At 41.1% G+C, this 16,646-nt stretch overlaps 1 protein-coding gene across 7 annotated transcripts in view; it reads left to right on the top strand.

Moving 5' to 3' along the window:
• Positions 1-423: 423 nt before the first annotated feature.
• The window catches only part of SLC17A5 (solute carrier family 17 member 5), a 55,317-nt gene continuing 39,094 nt past the window's right edge, over positions 424-16,646 (top strand). For 2 of the 7 annotated variants that reach the window (XR_010126729.1, XM_054492318.2), the window contains exons 1-4: positions 8,828-9,228; positions 9,912-10,108; positions 12,546-12,779; positions 15,963-16,050. Coding sequence is in view for 4 of the 7 variants with exons in the window: in XM_054492318.2 (XP_054348293.1) it covers positions 9,186-9,228; positions 9,912-10,108; positions 12,546-12,779; positions 15,963-16,050 (562 nt within the window). In the remaining 3 variants the exon portion in view is untranslated. Of the gene's footprint in view, positions 791-8,827; positions 9,229-9,911; positions 10,109-12,545; positions 12,780-15,962; positions 16,051-16,646 lie in introns of those variants that run through there. The other 5 variants (XR_010126728.1, XM_054492317.2, XM_054492320.2 and 2 more) reach the window with 5 other exon arrangements.

Raw genomic sequence — 16,646 nt, 5'->3', positions numbered from 1 at the left:
GGGGAGCTGAAGAGAATCCCTTGAGTCCTGGAGTTGGAGGTTGCAGTGAGCTGCGATTGCGCCACTGCATTCCATCTTGGGCAACAGGGCAAGACCCTGTCTGGGAGAAAAAAAAAAAAAAAAAGCTATTTTAGGGACAATATGCCGTCACAGTCACGGGGTAGATCGTACAAAGGTTGCTAACAGTATGGCAACTGACTGCTAACAAGTGAATGTCAAATTGTGAAATGCACACCACCCACTTCCCTAGTTCGGTCGAAGCCCTCCCCTTAATTATGTGCAATTCAAGTCCCCACTGCCCGCCCGCAAGCTCCCACTCATCCTCGCTGCGGGAAGGGCGGCCCCTGCACTTTACAAGGAGGTGCAAGAGCGGGAGAGACGGTAGTTCGAACAACAGCTCCCCGGCATGCGTAGACCGGCGGGGCGGGCTCACTTTGCGCCAATCCTACGAGAACTCCCGGAACTCTGCTTCCCTAGCCCAACCCACGCCAGAGTTGCCCACACCTAAGATGGCGGCGGGGGCGGAGTCGGCGCGGCCGCCTCTGGGCGGGACCGCGGGGACTAGACGTGGCCGTGGGGCGGTGTCATCGCCCCCGCCCCGCCCGGTCCAGCCAGCTCGGCCCGGGGGCTTCGGGCTGTCGGGCCGGCGCGCCTTTCTCTGCCAGGTGGCGAGTACCCCTGCTCCACGTAGGCGTCATGAGGTCTCCGGTTCGAGACCTGGCCCGGAACGATGGCGAAGAGAACACGGACCGCACGCCTCTTCTGCCTAGTGCCCCACGGGCCAGAGCCGGTAAGCGGCGGGGCCGTCCAGGGGCTTCGAGTGGGCGGCGGTCTCTGGGCCGGCGGTCTCTGGGCCGGCATGGCCCGAGTACCCGCACCCTGCGCCGGCGGGACCGGAGCTGCTCAGGCGCGAGGGACATTAGGAGGGGAGCCCGTTCAGAGTCCCGCTCAGTCCCGCCTGCCTCGGTGCGCAGAAGCCCCTCGGAGACCCCGGGGGCCGCGACCGTGATCGCGGAGCCGAACCTGGGCCTCGGCAGGTGCAGCCCCACGGGGCGGGGGCGGGGAGCGGCAGTGCAGCGGGCGCTGAGATGGTGGTTATTTTGGGTAGTGCTGAGCAAGGGACCCAGTGGAAGAACGAACTGGGAGAGAATCATCAAATGAATGGGCTAAGGTCCGAGCGGAGGTCCCCGGTGTAAGAGCAAACTGGAGGCGAAACCTGCAGATCAGTAGGCAGAGGGCTGTCCTTCCCTGTCACCGCTAGGTTTCCGCCACTGCGTATCCGCCAGCATGTGACCTGGTAGCTTCTTAGGCGGAGAGGGAAGAGAAAAAAGAACTGGAGTTAACATTTGTGAGTATGCAGAGGGCAATTATTGTATAACCCAGCGAATATCTTGACATTGTGCAGTAAGAGACTAAAAACATCGAGGACATTTTTTTTTCCGTCTGGCAGTCTATGATTTAAGTTAGGAAAAGGTTCAGTTATCCTCAAGATACCTATAGAGTTCTAACGTAATTTGCCAAAGGTCTTGGAACAAATCGAAAAGCAGGTGCTTCATAAAGCATCTTCCCTGAATTTGAGAAAATTGAAATATTTTGCTATTTGACAATTTTGTAATATAGTTTATTTAAAAGTAACGAACACTAAAGAACAAATCAGTTTGAACGCATTTTATAGTTTCAAAGATCTGTGTGTGAGAGAGTTGCATTGGAAATTTGACTTTGGCTGACCCAGAATTGTATAGTTTCTATATTTTTATTTGTTTTTAATGTTACCAGATGGTGGCAGTAGAGGTGGCAACATTATAGCTCCATCTGGCAGCTGGGAGCTTATTTTAGTCAACGCAAACTGTAAATACCATACCATAGTTACGTTTTACCTGGAAGTTGGACTTAGTTCCATAAACTGATCATTTTCTGTGGCTTGTAGTGTTCAAATTGCATAATATTCCTCATAAAATAATATAGAAATACAGAAATAAAAGTTATAATAATAAGATATTTGCCAGAGACTATTACATTGTTACAATTGAAAAATATGTATATGTATAATCAAAATTTAGCACAAATGTTAAACATTATTCTCAGGAAAATGCAGATTAAAACTACAACGAGGCACTATACACCCAGTAGAATAGCTAAAATCCAAAAGGCTGATAATACCAAATGTTGGCAGAGATGTGGATTGAAAAGTTATACAACTCAATAAAGATTGAGATGGACAAATGTATACATTTATCATGTAAATTATACTTCAATAAAGTTGATTTTAAAAAAAGTAGCTTATAGCATCGCTTTTAAAAACAATCCCTACTTGATTCATGTGTTGAGTATATGGATCTTATGGTACTGGCCCTGTCCTTCCTGGCTTGAGGTGGCTACCTTTGTTATAACCATTTCCTTTTTTATTTTCCCTCTTTACATACCCACTGGAAAGCAAGTGAAGTGGAAATAGTAGTAACATACTGTTTTTGCTATTTAGAATATGATAAGTTTTATAGAGGAGGAGCATATATGGCAATTAAGAGAAGTATATAATGAGCCCCCACGTAACCAGCACCCAGATTAAAGAGTTATCAATTCATGGCCAGTCTTGCCTTATGCTCATACATACTGTGTATTTTGAAGCAAATCCCACATACCATGTCATTTCATATGTAAATATTTCAGTTATTTACCTCTAAAAGATAAGGACTCTTTTTAACATAACTACAGTACCATTATCACAGCAAATAAAAATAATACTTACGCACTTTGGGAGGCCGAGGTGGGCGGATCACCTGAGGTCAGGAGACTGAGACCATCCCGGCTAACAAGGTGAAACCCCGTCTCTACTAAAAATAAAAAAAATTAGCCGGGCGTGGTGGCGGGCGCCTGTAGTCCCAGCCACTGGGGAGGCTGAGGCAGGAGATTGGCGTGAACCCAGGAGGCAGAGCTTGCAGTGACCCGAGATCACGCCCCTGCACTCCAGCCTGGGGGACAAGAGCAAGACTTCGTCTCAAAAAATAATAATAATACTTACAAAATACTCAGTGTTCATATTTCCTCAATTATGTCCTGATTTATTTATTTATTTTTTTTTTTTGAGACGGAGTCTTGCTCTGTCGCCCAGGCTGGAGTGCAGTGATGCGATCTCGGCTCACTGCAGCCTCCGCCTCCCCAGTTCAAGTGATTCTCCTGCCTCAGCCTCCCGAGTAGCTGGGATTACAGGCCCATGCCACCACACCCAGCTAATTTTTGTATTTTTAGTAGAGACGGAGTTTCACCATGTTGGCAAGGCTGGTCTCTAACTTCTGACCTCAGGTGATCCACCCGCCTTGGCCTCCCAAAGTGCTGGGATTACAGGTGTGAGCCACTGGGCCTGGCCTATGTTCCCATTTTTTATAGTGTGTTCAAACAGGATCTCAATAATGTCCATACCTTCCAAATGATTGAAATGCTTTTTGTCTCTTTTAATTTGTTTCCCCTGCCCTGCTCCTTTTTCTTTTCCTTGCAATTTTATATCCCTGTGTTGTCCTTTAACATCTTCTGCCCTCCTGGTTTACTGTAAATTGGTAATTAGTAGATCTGAAGGTTTGATAGGATTATGAGTCTGTCTGTCTTAATTACTGTCATGAGTATTCCATAAGTAGAATACAAAGTGTAGAAAGTAGAATTGTGTCAGCATGCTAATTCTCCCATACATTGCTCTAGACACTGGAGATACAAAGAAGTAAACAAAACAGAACAAAAGCTCCTGCCCTTATAGACTTTTATATTCTAGTGTATATTTTCCTAAACTTTCAGACCTCTCCATTTTGCTTTCTTCTTGGGTTATAATCAAAGTCCAATACTTTATTTTCTTTTTTTTTTTTCAGGGTCTCGCTCTGTTGCCCAGGCTAGAATGCAGTGGCACAAACAGGTCTTACTGCAGCCTCAACCTCCCAGGCTCAAGTGACCCTCCTACCTAAGCCTCCTGAAGAACTGGGACTACAGGCATGTGCCACCACACCTGGCTAATTTTTTACTTTTTTTTTTTTTTTTTTTTTGAGACGGAGTCTCGCTCTTTTGCCCAGGCTGGACTGCAGTGGCGCTATCTCAGCTCACTGCACGCTCCACCTCCCGGGTTCACACCATTCTCCTGCCTCAGCCTCCTAGTAGCTGGGACTACAGGCGGCCGCCACCACACCCGGCTAATTTTTTCTATTTTTAGTACAGACGGGGTTTCACCGTGTTAGCTGGGATGGTCTCGATCTCCTGACTTCATGATCCGCCTGCCTCAGCCTCCCAAAGTGCTGGGATTACAGGCGTGAGCCACCACGCCTGGCCTTTTTTTCTATTTTTTTTGTAGAAACAAGGTCTCACTTAGTTGCCCAGGCTGGTCTCAAACTCCTGGGCTCAAGCGATCCTCCTGCGTCAGCCTCCCAAAGTGCCAGGATTACAGGCATGAGCCACAGCACCCAGCCCAACACTTTAATTTCTTGCCAATACTCTCAATTCGCTTGCCCCCTGCTTTGTCATCACATCCATCTCAGTGCTAGCTATCTGCTTTCTTAGTGCCTACTCCTGAGCACAGGCATGCAGTGCTTATGAAGTTACACCCTAGGGCAGATTGTTCCCACCAGTTCTGTACGGGTATCTGCTCAGCATTCCTGTGTTTCACTGAGAACCTCATGCCCCCACTCTCTTCAACAACTTCTTACTTTTCCCAGATCCCAATTTCTCACAAATGAGAACTAACCTCAATTCCTAAGAAATAACCTAATTTCCAGAAAAAAAACATAATAATTCACAGTTACTCTGTGCCAAGCACTCTTCTAAGTATTTTACATTACTAACTCAGTGAATCCTTATCATAACCCTAATTCAGGCAAAATACTTGGACTAGTGCCAAGCATATAGAAAGTGCTTAGTAATATTTGTTTTTTGAGACAGTCTTATTCTGTTGCCCAGGCTGAAGTGCAGTGGCACAATCACAGCTCACTGCAGCCTCAACTTCCCAGACTCAAGCCATCCTCCCACCTCAGCCTCCCAAGTAGCTGGGATTACAGGTGCACAACACCGCAACCAGCTAATTTTGAAATTTTTTGTAGAGATGGGGTTTCACCATGTTGCCCAGGCTGGTCTTGAACTCCTGGGCTCAAGCAATCCTCCCCCATCTCAGCTTCCCAAAGTGCTGGGATTACGAGTGTGAGCCACCATGCCCGGCTTGTAATAAATACTATCTATTATTGTCCAGGCATGGTGGCTCACGCCTGTAATCCCAACGCTTTGGGATGCCAAGGTGGGCGGATTGCCTGAGGTCAGGAGTTTGAGACCAGCCTGGCTAACGTGGTGAAATCCCATCTCTACCAAAACTACAAAAATTAGCTGGGCGTGGTGGTGCATGCCTGTAGTCCCAGCTACTTGGGAAGCTGAGGCAGGAGAATTGCTTGAACCTGGGAGATGGAGGTTGCAGTGAGCCGAGATCGTGCCACTGCACTCCAGCCTGGGAGACGGAGAAAGACTCCATCTCCAAAAAAAAAAAAAATTACATATTATTTTATGTTATTAAACTTAATATCCACTATCCCACTCAATAGTGTTAGTTCTTAGAGTTACTACAGTACATAATCTAGATACTACAGATCATTTAGAATGTCCTGCTCTCCCTATGTTTATCTGTCTCATTTCCATACCTCTGTACATGCTGCTGCCTTTGCTTGGATTGTTCCATCTGTCCCTACTGGTGACTTCCTGCTCCTTGAAGAAGACTTCTCCAAGAGGCCTTCTCTGACTGTCTCCACTGTCCCCTCTGTCAGATTAATGTGCCTCTTTTGTTCCTTTTTATATATATGTACATAGTACTTTGTCTTATTTGCATAACTTTCTCCAGATAAAAAGGAGGAAGAAATCCTTTTTACTAAGTGCCTGCTATAATGTCTTGCAGTATTTCATTTAATCCCCATGCAGCCCAGTGAGTAGATGGTGGTCTCTCATATTATAGCTAGGAAACCTGAGGATGAAAACTATTAAGTAATTTCTACAAAAGCACACAGCCAGTGAAAAATCAGAAACGAGATTCATTCCCAGGTCCCACTCTAAATTAGCCTGTGTACTTTCAGTTACACCCACACACATTCCTAAGTTTAAAACATATTTTAGAAGCTGATGTTTGTTTTTGATGGGTGCCATGTTCCTTATGCAAGCATGATTTTGCTTTGAACTTGATGCTCAATGGATGTTCTCTCTCTTGGTCGTGCAAGCATGCTTTTGTTGGATCAATTTCAAAGAATATTCACATTCACAGGCATGTTTTTCTTTACTGCTATACCTTCTTGAAATAAAAATTTTCTGATTGAATATATTTGTAATCAGCAACCATTTTATTAGCTAGTAATTGTTTATTTTTAATATTTCTTAGAATCTCATAGTAATATACTTTGTGACACCTGAGTTGGCTTTTTATTTTCTTTTTTTTTTTTTTGAGACGAAGTCTCGCTCTTGTCCCCCAGGCTGGAGTGCAATGGCGTGATCTCGGCTCACTGCAACGTCCAACTCCCAGGTTCAAGTGATTCTCCTGCCTCAACCTCCCAAGTAGCTGGGATTACAGGTGCCTGCCACCATGCCCGGCTAATTTTTGTATTTTTAGTGGAGACAGGGTTTCACCATGTTGGCCAGGCTGGTCTACAAACTCCTGACTTCAGGTGATCCGCCCGCCTCATCCTCCCAAAGTGCTGGGATTACAGGCGTGAGCCACCGTACCTGGCCGCTTTTTATTTTCTGATTATTGACTATGCACCCAAAAGTTAAAGTTGCCTGATCTATAACTTGTAGGTTAGATTTCCAAGTAATACCACGAGTAATTCGAAATCATTTTACTTACCTTTCTTTCACTTCTCAACCGTCTAGCCCCTTGTAATTCACATGATAAGGTATATCATAGTCCAAATAAAGCATCACTTAGGGAAAACTAATAACATACAGTAAAATAAGATAACTGCAAATAAGGATAGAATGAAGTAATAACATTACAAGTTACAGTAGCATAAAATACAGTTTTTTAGAGTAAGAGAATTACTAATAACTTCATCCCTCCACTTCACTTACTCCCACATCTAACATTTGGGCAAGGCGTGTTAATTCTGCCTTTAAACATCTCAAATCTGCCCATTTTTCTTCACTGCTGCTTTCACTCTAGTTTAAGCCACTTTCATCTCTTAGCTGGAAAGCTACAGTAGTCCTTTAAGTGATCTCCCTGACTGTACATTCCTTACACCCTTCACACTTCTCCTTTCTATAGTCTCCATACAGGGACCAGATGAGCTCTTTAAACCATCAACCAGATAAGCTCTTTAAACCATAGATCACATCTCATCACTCCTTTGCTGAAATAGGTAATGATCTTTTTAAATGCTGCATTGACAAAACAGACATAGTACATAAATCTGGATTTTTCTTGCTCCAAATTGCTCGAAGTAACACATTTTAATGCACGAATTTAGCGAGATTTTCGAGTCCCCCTGCTAGACTTCTAGGTAATATCACCTGACAATGATAAAGAAAACGTGTTCTGCTGGGCACAGTGGCTCACGTCTATAATCCCAGTACTTTGGCAGGCTGAGAGGGGAGGATTGCTTGAAGCCAAAAGTTCAAGACCAGCCTGGGCAAAATAGTGAGACCCTGACTCTACAAGTAAAAATTTTAAAATTAGTCAGATATGCTGACATATGCCTTTAGTCCCAGCTACTCAAGAGGCTGAGGTGAGAGGATCACTTGAGCCCAGGGATTCGAGGTTACAGAAAGTTATGATCACCCCCTGTACTCCAGCTTGGGCAACAGAGCAAGACCCTGTCTCTAAAAAAAAAAAAAGAAAAAAGAAAATGTGTTTTTTTACAAACATTTCTCACAATATCCAAACTGTCATTAACTGGACAACTGCCCGTTTGGTTGCAGCAGAAAGCAAATTCGCCTAGATTCTAGTAATAGAGACAATGTGAATAGAACTTTAGAAATTCAGTTCTTACAGATCTGGATCTAACTATGGTAGTGGTACCATAAATTTCATAGCTGTACCCCTGAAGAAAGGATTTAAGAATGCCAAATGAAAAGTTTCCTGTTAAAAGAAGTAAATCTTACACAGGGAAAAAAATAATAATAGCAGTTGTTAAACATAGGAGGGCATACAGAAAAGTGAGTTGGATCATAATATATTAATATAAACCTAAGTATAGTTGTGCATATTCATTAATGTTTCAGTCTAAATTAGTTCATCTGAGCCAGTATCAAGACTTTTGTATTCTGTAAAATATATTCTCTCCTTTGATGCTAGGTTAATGAAAACACCAGGATTCTTAAGTAGGGGAAAAACATACACACATTTATATGATGTTGATGTGTCATTACCAAATAAAAGCACACATATTTTCATTTAATTTTAATTTTAATATGTCATTGCTTAATGAAATACATGTTTATATCTTTAAAGAGGTATTTATCAGCCACTCAGAGTTTACTAAACCTAAAGATGTTCAGACTCTGGATTAGCTAATTTCTCTTTGTTACTAAGAGGTTGATTATCCTTAATCAGCATCCTGAATCCCATCCCTCTCCAATTCTGCAACTCAGTAAAAGAAGAAAAAAGAGAAACTATGCATAAGCCCACAGTTAGAGTAATAAATAGGTCAAAACTCCTCCTCTCACATGATCCTTTTATTGGTTCCTCCAACCTACTCTGCATTCCTTTTTTTTTTTTTTTTTTTTTTTTTTTTGAGACGGAGTCTCTGTCTCTGTCGCCCAGGCTGGAGTGCAGTGGCGCGATCTCGGCTCGCTGCAAGCTCCGCCTCCCGGGTTCACGCCATTCTCCTGCCTCAGCCTCCCGAGTAGCTGGGACTACAGGCGCCCGCGACCACGCCCGGCTAATTTTTTGTATTTTTAGTAGAGACGGGTTTTCACCGTGTTAGCCAGGATGGTCTCCATCTCCCGACCTCAGGTGATCCGCCCGCCTCGGCCTCCCAAAGTGCTGGGATCACAGGCGTGAGCCACTGTGCCCGGCATCCTTTTTTTTAAAATCATCGTGGTACGTTCACTGATTTCCCTTTTTACTGTGAGCCCTTTACGCTTGATAACTACTGAGCAACTGTCACAGATGCTGCAACTGTCATAGGTTCTGCAAGTTTGCTTCTAGATTCTTAAATGCATTTAGTTTATGATGGCTTTAAGTATTAATCATGGCTTCTGATTCAAACCCAGCCTTTGAGGATACTCTTCGAGGTAAGAAATTTATCAAGAGAGATTTCATGCCCTACCCTTGGCAGTAAATTTTTTTTGCTATGCTACATTTAACAATGAAATGGCTACTAACTCATAATCAGTAATATATCATGTCATTGTAAGTACTCAAGTACTTATTGACCATGTTTCAGATAGTTTTTCAGAAATAGTAATGCCATTAAACCTCCTTACCTGCTTTTCTCATGCCGTATATCTTTGCCAGCTGACAAGGAGTAGGGGTTCAGTTTGAATCTGGAATAGATCTTTTTCTCAGCAAAGGTGATAAAACTACTACCTCCATGTTTTAATGAACTTTCTTATAGTTCAGGCTCTCGTGTGAAATTTTTACCAAAACTACAGATATGAGGAACAGCTAATCTTTGATAAATGTTTCTTAGATTTGCTTAATCTAAGAATATTCTTTAACATTTTTTCATAATTATTTTTGTACTTTTAAAAAGCAACCTTTTTCATTATTTAGACAATATCATGTAATTAACTCTTTTAATTAAAGCAGCCGGGTGTGCTGGCCAATGCCTATAATCACAGCACTTTGGGAGGCTGAGGTGGGTGGATGGCTTGACCCCAGGAGTTCAAGACCAGCCTGAGCAACATGGCGAAACCCTGTCTCTAAAAATAAAAATTTTTAAATAAATAAAAATTTTCCCCAATCTTTATTTCAGCTCCAGTGTGCTGCTCTGCTCGTTACAACTTAGCAATTTTGGCCTTTTTTGGTTTCTTCATTGTGTATGCATTACGTGTGAATCTGAGTGTTGCGTTAGTGGATATGGTAGATTCAAATACAACTTTAGAAGATAATAGAACTTCCAAGGCGTGTCCAGAGCATTCTGCTCCCATAAAAGTTCATCATAATCAAACGGTAGGTGCTATTTTTTAAGGAAACAATTTTAATTATCCTAAAATACTTGCAAGTAAAAATATTAAAAGGTCTTTTTTCATCCTACAGAAACCATACTTTGTTCGTGTATACTCTGAATCACTTTCTTTTTGTGTTTTCCCAGGAACTGATTGGGCAATAACTTGTAAATATAGCTACTACTGCTATGCCGTAATACACCTTCATCTGTTTGAAAAGTAGTTCTTCCATTCCCTCTATAAACATACCACGCTTAAAGAAAATTTGGAAAAACCTGTTTTATATAACAGAAAATTAAACTGTTTTAAATTTTCTAAATAGCTTTTATACAAGTATTATTTATAACCCTATATCACTTATAGAGTTACAGCTGCAAGAGAGTTCTTAGGACATTCTTTTCTGAATGTACACATGCCCAACCTAAGCTGCATAAGTCATTTTGCCTGCCTTATGTTATAGTGGAATTGATAAATGTGTATTCATCATTTGTTTATAATTAAGTTATATATACTTCATTTTATGTTGCTTATCACACAAGGAGACAGTACAGAAAGAAAAGCTAGTATTCTTTTTAGAAGTACATTTGCAGGCTGGGCGCAGTGACTCATGCCTGTAATCCCAGCACTTTGGGAGGCTGAGGCAGGTGGATCACCTGAGGTGAGGAGTTCGAGACCAGCCTGGCCAATGTGGTGAAACCCTGTCTCTACTAAAAATACAAAAATTAGTTGGGCATGGTAGCACACACCTATAATCCCAGCTACTCAGGAGGCTGAGGCAGGAGAATTGCTTGAACCTGGGAGGTGGAGTTTGCAGTGAGCTGAGATCATGCCATTCCACTCCAGCCTGGGCAACAAGAGCAAGACTCCGTCTCAAAAAAATAAATAAATAAAAAATAATAAATTTTTGACCGGGCGCGGTGGCTCACGCCTGTAATCCCAGCACTTTGGGAGGCCGAGGCGGGCGGATCACGAGGTCAGGAGATCGAGACCATCCTGGCTAACACGGTGAAACCCTGTCTCTACTGAAAATACAAAAAATTAGACGGTCGAGGTTGTGGGCGCCTGTAGTCCCAGCTACTCAGGAGGCTGAGGCGGGGGAATGGTGTGAACCCCAGGGGGCAGAGCCTGCAGTGAGCCGAGATCGCGCCACTGCACTCCAGCCTGGGCGACAGCGAAATTCCGTCTCAAAAAAAAAAAAAAATTAATTAAAAATAAATAAATAAATAAATTTTCACCCATTTTCAGTGCTCACGAAGGTACTAGTTCATACTTAGATGAATCTCCTCTATCATTCACCAGCAGAGCATTCAAGCAGGAAAGAGGGTTTCTCTCTAAACAAAATAAATCTCTCCAAAAATCTTTATATTTGACTTTAATAATGTTGCTGAGTAACATTTGGGTACACATCACTCACTTTCTCCACTCCAACCTGTGACCTTCAGGGACAATACTGCTGGAATGTACATGAAATCCTAGAATTCCACAGATAAACTGCAAATTGGTACCCTAAATAAGGAAAAGTAGGAGTTTGCTTTGTGTCTTTTTCTTTGCAAAGTGCTTTTGTTGACCCTGCTACTTATCTTCATCAGCCTTATATCAGCAGTAGAAAGAAATCACGGAATGGTTCTTGACATGTTGGCTTTGTTATAGAGCTACACTGCATTAAAGATGTCAGATACTCAGATCAGTCACTAAATCTTCATTAGTACCTTACTATGTGCTGCTACTAATGAAAACACAGGTTCTATTCACATGAAGTTTGTGGCTTGATTTAAATTCTTGCTCTTTGGAATTGTTCCATATGCTTGTTTAAGTGCTTGATCTGAAATGGGGAGGTATTATTAATACCTACATTTATGCATGTTAATAGCCAGCATTAAGTAAACACTAACTGTACATCAAGCCTTATTTTATGTGCCTACTTCATTTCCTCTTCCCAGATCACACATTTGGTAAGTAATAGAGCTAGGATTAAAACCAAGCCTGGTTCCCATAGCCTAGCTCAGCCACTACAGTTTTCTGTTTAATAGCTTTCTGGATTAAGCCTGTGACTCTTTTTTTGGGAGGGGGAGGCAGGGCCAGGGGGACGGCAGCCTCCCGAACCATAGTAGGCTCAGAAATACCCAAGCCTTTTTTGTGATTCTTTTGTGAGCCTTCTTGGTCATAGTTATTATAAAGCTTCTGCAGCTCATCCTGCAGTCTAGTTTTATAAAATTGCAAACCTTCTTGAAGTTTACGACTGTCAGTTCTTTTTCATTCACTTATAAATGCTGTATGTCTATATTGTTATGACTCACCCACCTACTAGAAAGTTTGCATGTTCTTCAGTCCAAAATAGTGGTTCAAAATCTCATTTATATGTACTTACATGCCAGTAAGAGAAAAGAGCTGCTCCGTGAAGGTCTTAAAGGATTGTATTTTTTCTTTTCTGATTTTTGTAGGGTAAGAAGTACCAATGGGATGCAGAAACTCAGGGATGGATTCTCGGTTCCTTTTTTTATGGCTACATCATCACACAGATTCCTGGAGGATATGTTGCCAGCAAAATAGGGGGGAAACTGCTGCTAGGATTTGGGATCCTTGGCACTGCTGTCCTCACCCTGTTCACTCCCATTGCTGCAGATTTAGGAGTTGGACCACTCATTGTACTCAGAGCACTAGAAGGACTAGGAGAGGTAATTTTCTTTTCTCTCTTGTTTTACTTCTTACCCTGTGTCTCCTTCTCTTCTTCTTAAAGATGTCATTCTTTGGTATGAATATGAACCAAAAAATAACATTGGATGATAACAGGGGTTTATTTTTTAGAGAAAGGACTAACTAGAAAATTACCTGAATAGATTTTGTTTGTGGTAAATGAGGTCTCTAGTAGGAGCACCCCGAAATTGGAACCTTTACTCAAAAACCAGAGAAAGAATTTTTCCAAAAGAGACTTCATAGCTCATACTTTAGGAGAGAAGAAAATAAACCACTAATAAATGGTTAAGATAGGTCAGGCGTGGTGGCTCATGCCTGTAATCCCAGCATTTTGGGAGGCCGAGGTAGGTGGATCACTTGAGGTCAGGAGTTTGAGACCAGCCTGGCCAACCTGGTGAAACCCCGTCTCTACTAAAAATACAAAAATTAGCCAGGCATGGCGGTGCACACCTGCAATCACAGCTTCTCGGGCGGATGAAGTGGGAGAATTGCTGGAACCCGGGAGGCAGAGCCAAGATCGCACCACTGCACTCCAGCCTGGACAACAGCAAGTCTCCATCTCAAAAGAAAAAAAAATGGTTAAGATTGACCATCCTTACCTCTTGTACTCTTGCCACAGTTTAACTCTGCTCTATCATTGATGCCCAAGTCTGAAGCACATTTTACACAATAGACTGTTGAGTTGCGTTGAATTTCTTTTTTATCACTTATTCTTTTATTTTTTCTGGTCTTGTAACTTAGAGACAAATATTTTATGATTTTATATAACTATCTCAATTTAGTTCTATGATTCTGCTCTTTTTAGAAGTATTATTGATTTTTGCCTCTTTTATTTCCCTCCTCTTAATAGTTTTATCATTTTTTAAAATTTTGATTCTTGTCTTTCTTTTCCTTCCCACTTTTCTTTCGTATTTCATCATGTGTACCCCCATACTTAATAATTTTCACTTTTCCTTTATAACTTTGAACTTCTACCTCTGAAATCCAGGGAAAGTTGTATTTTGCTCTCTTGCATTTATTTAATTCAAGCAAGATAATGGCCACTGGGCTTGGTGTAGAGCATGAAGATTATTTTAAGTAGCAGTGTATCATGCTGTTGGAATGAACACTGGACCAGAGTTTGAATAATAGCTCTATTGTATCTAACAGTGAAACCTTAGGTAAGCTCTAATCTCTAGACCTCAGTCCCATCATTTTTTAAACTGGGACTAAAATACCTTCCCTGTTTTCAGTCACAGATTAGATATAAAATTCATATGTGATAAGGATTGCTAGAATACTTTGGAAATTGCCAGGTACTATTTAAAGATTTTTCATTCATCTGAATGTTTTTATTTTGTTCTTATCAATAGAGGTCCATTAAGTAAACCCTTCCTGATCACAAAATTAAAATTACTCCTCTATTACCAGGTTCCTATTCTTCTTGACAAAGTAAAATATACTTAAATCTAGCATATTTTCTCTGATCCTAGTATTGAATCTCCTTGCTGAATGTATTCCCATATTTTACTTCCAGTTTATGCCACTAATTTAACATTACAGCATATTGATCATATTACTACTGTTATCTCAGGTGATATTTTATTTATTCATTTATTTTTTTTTTCTAGTTTTTGAGACGGAGTCTCACTCTGTTGCCCAGGCTGGAGTGCAGTGGCACAATCTCGGCTCACTGCAACCTCCGCCTCCCGAGTTCAAGCAATTCTCCTTCCTCAGCCTCCCAAGTAGATGGGATTACAGGCATGCGCCACCACGCCTGGCTAATTTTTGTATTTTTAGTAGAGACGGGGTTTCACCATGTTGGCCAGGCTGGTCTCAAACTTCTGGCATCAAGTGATCTGCCCGCCTCCGCCTCCCAAAGTGCTGGGATTACAGGCATGCGCCACCGTGTCCAGCCGACAACTAAATAGAATTTAAGTTGTGTTTATTCTCAGGTTCTCTCGTCCTTCTTCATCCCTTCAATATGTATCACAGGTGCATTTCCTCATTCATAAGGGACACTTAGATTACTATTTTGCATTCCTACCATCTGATTCACCATAAATATACCTACATTGTCCCTAGATTTTATAATAAAGTTTTCTACAACATAATCTCTGTGGGCATTTCCAAACATCTTAAGTTTTCTTCTATAATGACTCATCCTGTGGATGCTCCATGATATAGATTCTTATTGATTTGCAATGTACCTAAATCATCTTTGCCTTCCATTGGTATTACTTTTTTTTTAATTCCTTTTGTTTTTGTTTTTGAAAGAGTCAGTGGAAAGTACAAAGTATTAAAACATTTATTCTTCTCTCCACTAATAATAGCACTAGCTACCATTTATCTTTACAACAATTATGCAACTGCCTTGAAGTTCAGGGAGGTTAACTAATCTTTCTGAAGTGACACAGAGAGTGTCCAAGGAGAGCTGTTCTCTCCCACTCTCCTGTGGTATCTCCTCATTTACCCAGTCTCTATGAAACTCCCTGTTTCCACATCCTATTACCTCTCCATGTCAGTAATTGGCATCTACTAGGCTTGTTATCACAGGAAAAAAAAGAAGAAAGTCTGTAAACATGCTAATTAAATTCATCCTTTTTTTAATAGGACTGTTTTTCTGGTTGATTGTCAGCTTGAATTTTTTTTCAGTATCCCAAAGTATTAGCTCAGTATTTTTTAAAGTTATAAGTTAGTAATACTCCCTTTCATTCAGGTGATTAATAAAGTGAATGAGTAAAATTAACCTTGAGCATGATCCCTTTATGTCCTCACTCAGTACAATTATTTTAGATTTATTGTAACCCTTATCTTGTTGTCTTAAAACCAGTTCCAAAATCCATGAATCTTTGGGGAGTTTTACTTTTTTTTTTTAAGAAATGGTGTCTCACTATGTTACCCAGGCTGATCTCGAACTCCTGGGCTCAAGCAATCCTCCTGCCTTGGCCTCCCAAACTGCTGGGATTATAGGCATGAGCCACCACACCCAGCCTCAAATTCTGAAAGTACTTCATTATAAGGTATTTTCACTTAACACTGTAAAAATATCTCATTTCATGGAACCTGATTCTGGTTTGATTCTTATCCAGAAAATGCTTTTGTAGCAAAATACTTAACTTACTTTAAAGCATTAACAAAACTACCTTACATTTCATCAGAAATATCATGTTCCCTTCTCTCAGGGTGTTACATTTCCAGCCATGCATGCCATGTGGTCTTCTTGGGCCCCCCCTCTTGAAAGAAGCAAGCTTCTTAGCATTTCATATGCAGGTGAGATAATAATTATCAAATTTTGCTGTAATATGTTATGTATATATCAACCTTGGGGAAAAAGGGCCTGCATACCAGAATGATGCAATGTTGGATTGGATGCCCCTTTGGGGAGAACATTAAGTTTCGGTAGTATAACTTTATTACCAATTTTTCTCTTTGGCTCAACAACTTATAGTAATGCACCTTAATTGACTAATGTCATTTTCCCCATCTGCCATCATCTATTTCAAAGTATGTTGCGTATGTTGTGTTTTCAGATATTGGTATAGAGATGCTATTTTTTTTTTCTTTTTCTGATTACTTTTTTGGGGTTTTTAAATTTTATTTTTGTTTGTTTAGAGATGCTATTTTAAAAAAAAGAAAAAGAAAGGCCAGTAGCTAGAGAATTGAATGTTTTTGTCCTTAAATTGTGATTTCTGTTTTGATTAACTAATGAATGTATCGTGATTCTCAACCCCTCTCTTCATGCATCTTTTTTCTATTGCATCTTTATTTGCCATCATTTTGATCTACAGGTGAGATAACATGAGTTTTATATAAGTGAATTATAATTTTACCAGATTGCATAAGAAATTCTAGCCTTTCTTTCATTG

This window comes from Pongo pygmaeus, chromosome 5, assembly GCF_028885625.2.
Source record: "Pongo pygmaeus isolate AG05252 chromosome 5, NHGRI_mPonPyg2-v2.0_pri, whole genome shotgun sequence".
NCBI lineage: Eukaryota > Metazoa > Chordata > Mammalia > Primates > Hominidae > Pongo > Pongo pygmaeus.
The sequence above is the reverse complement of the archived record's forward strand: the minus strand, read 5'-3'. Positions and strand labels throughout refer to the sequence as shown.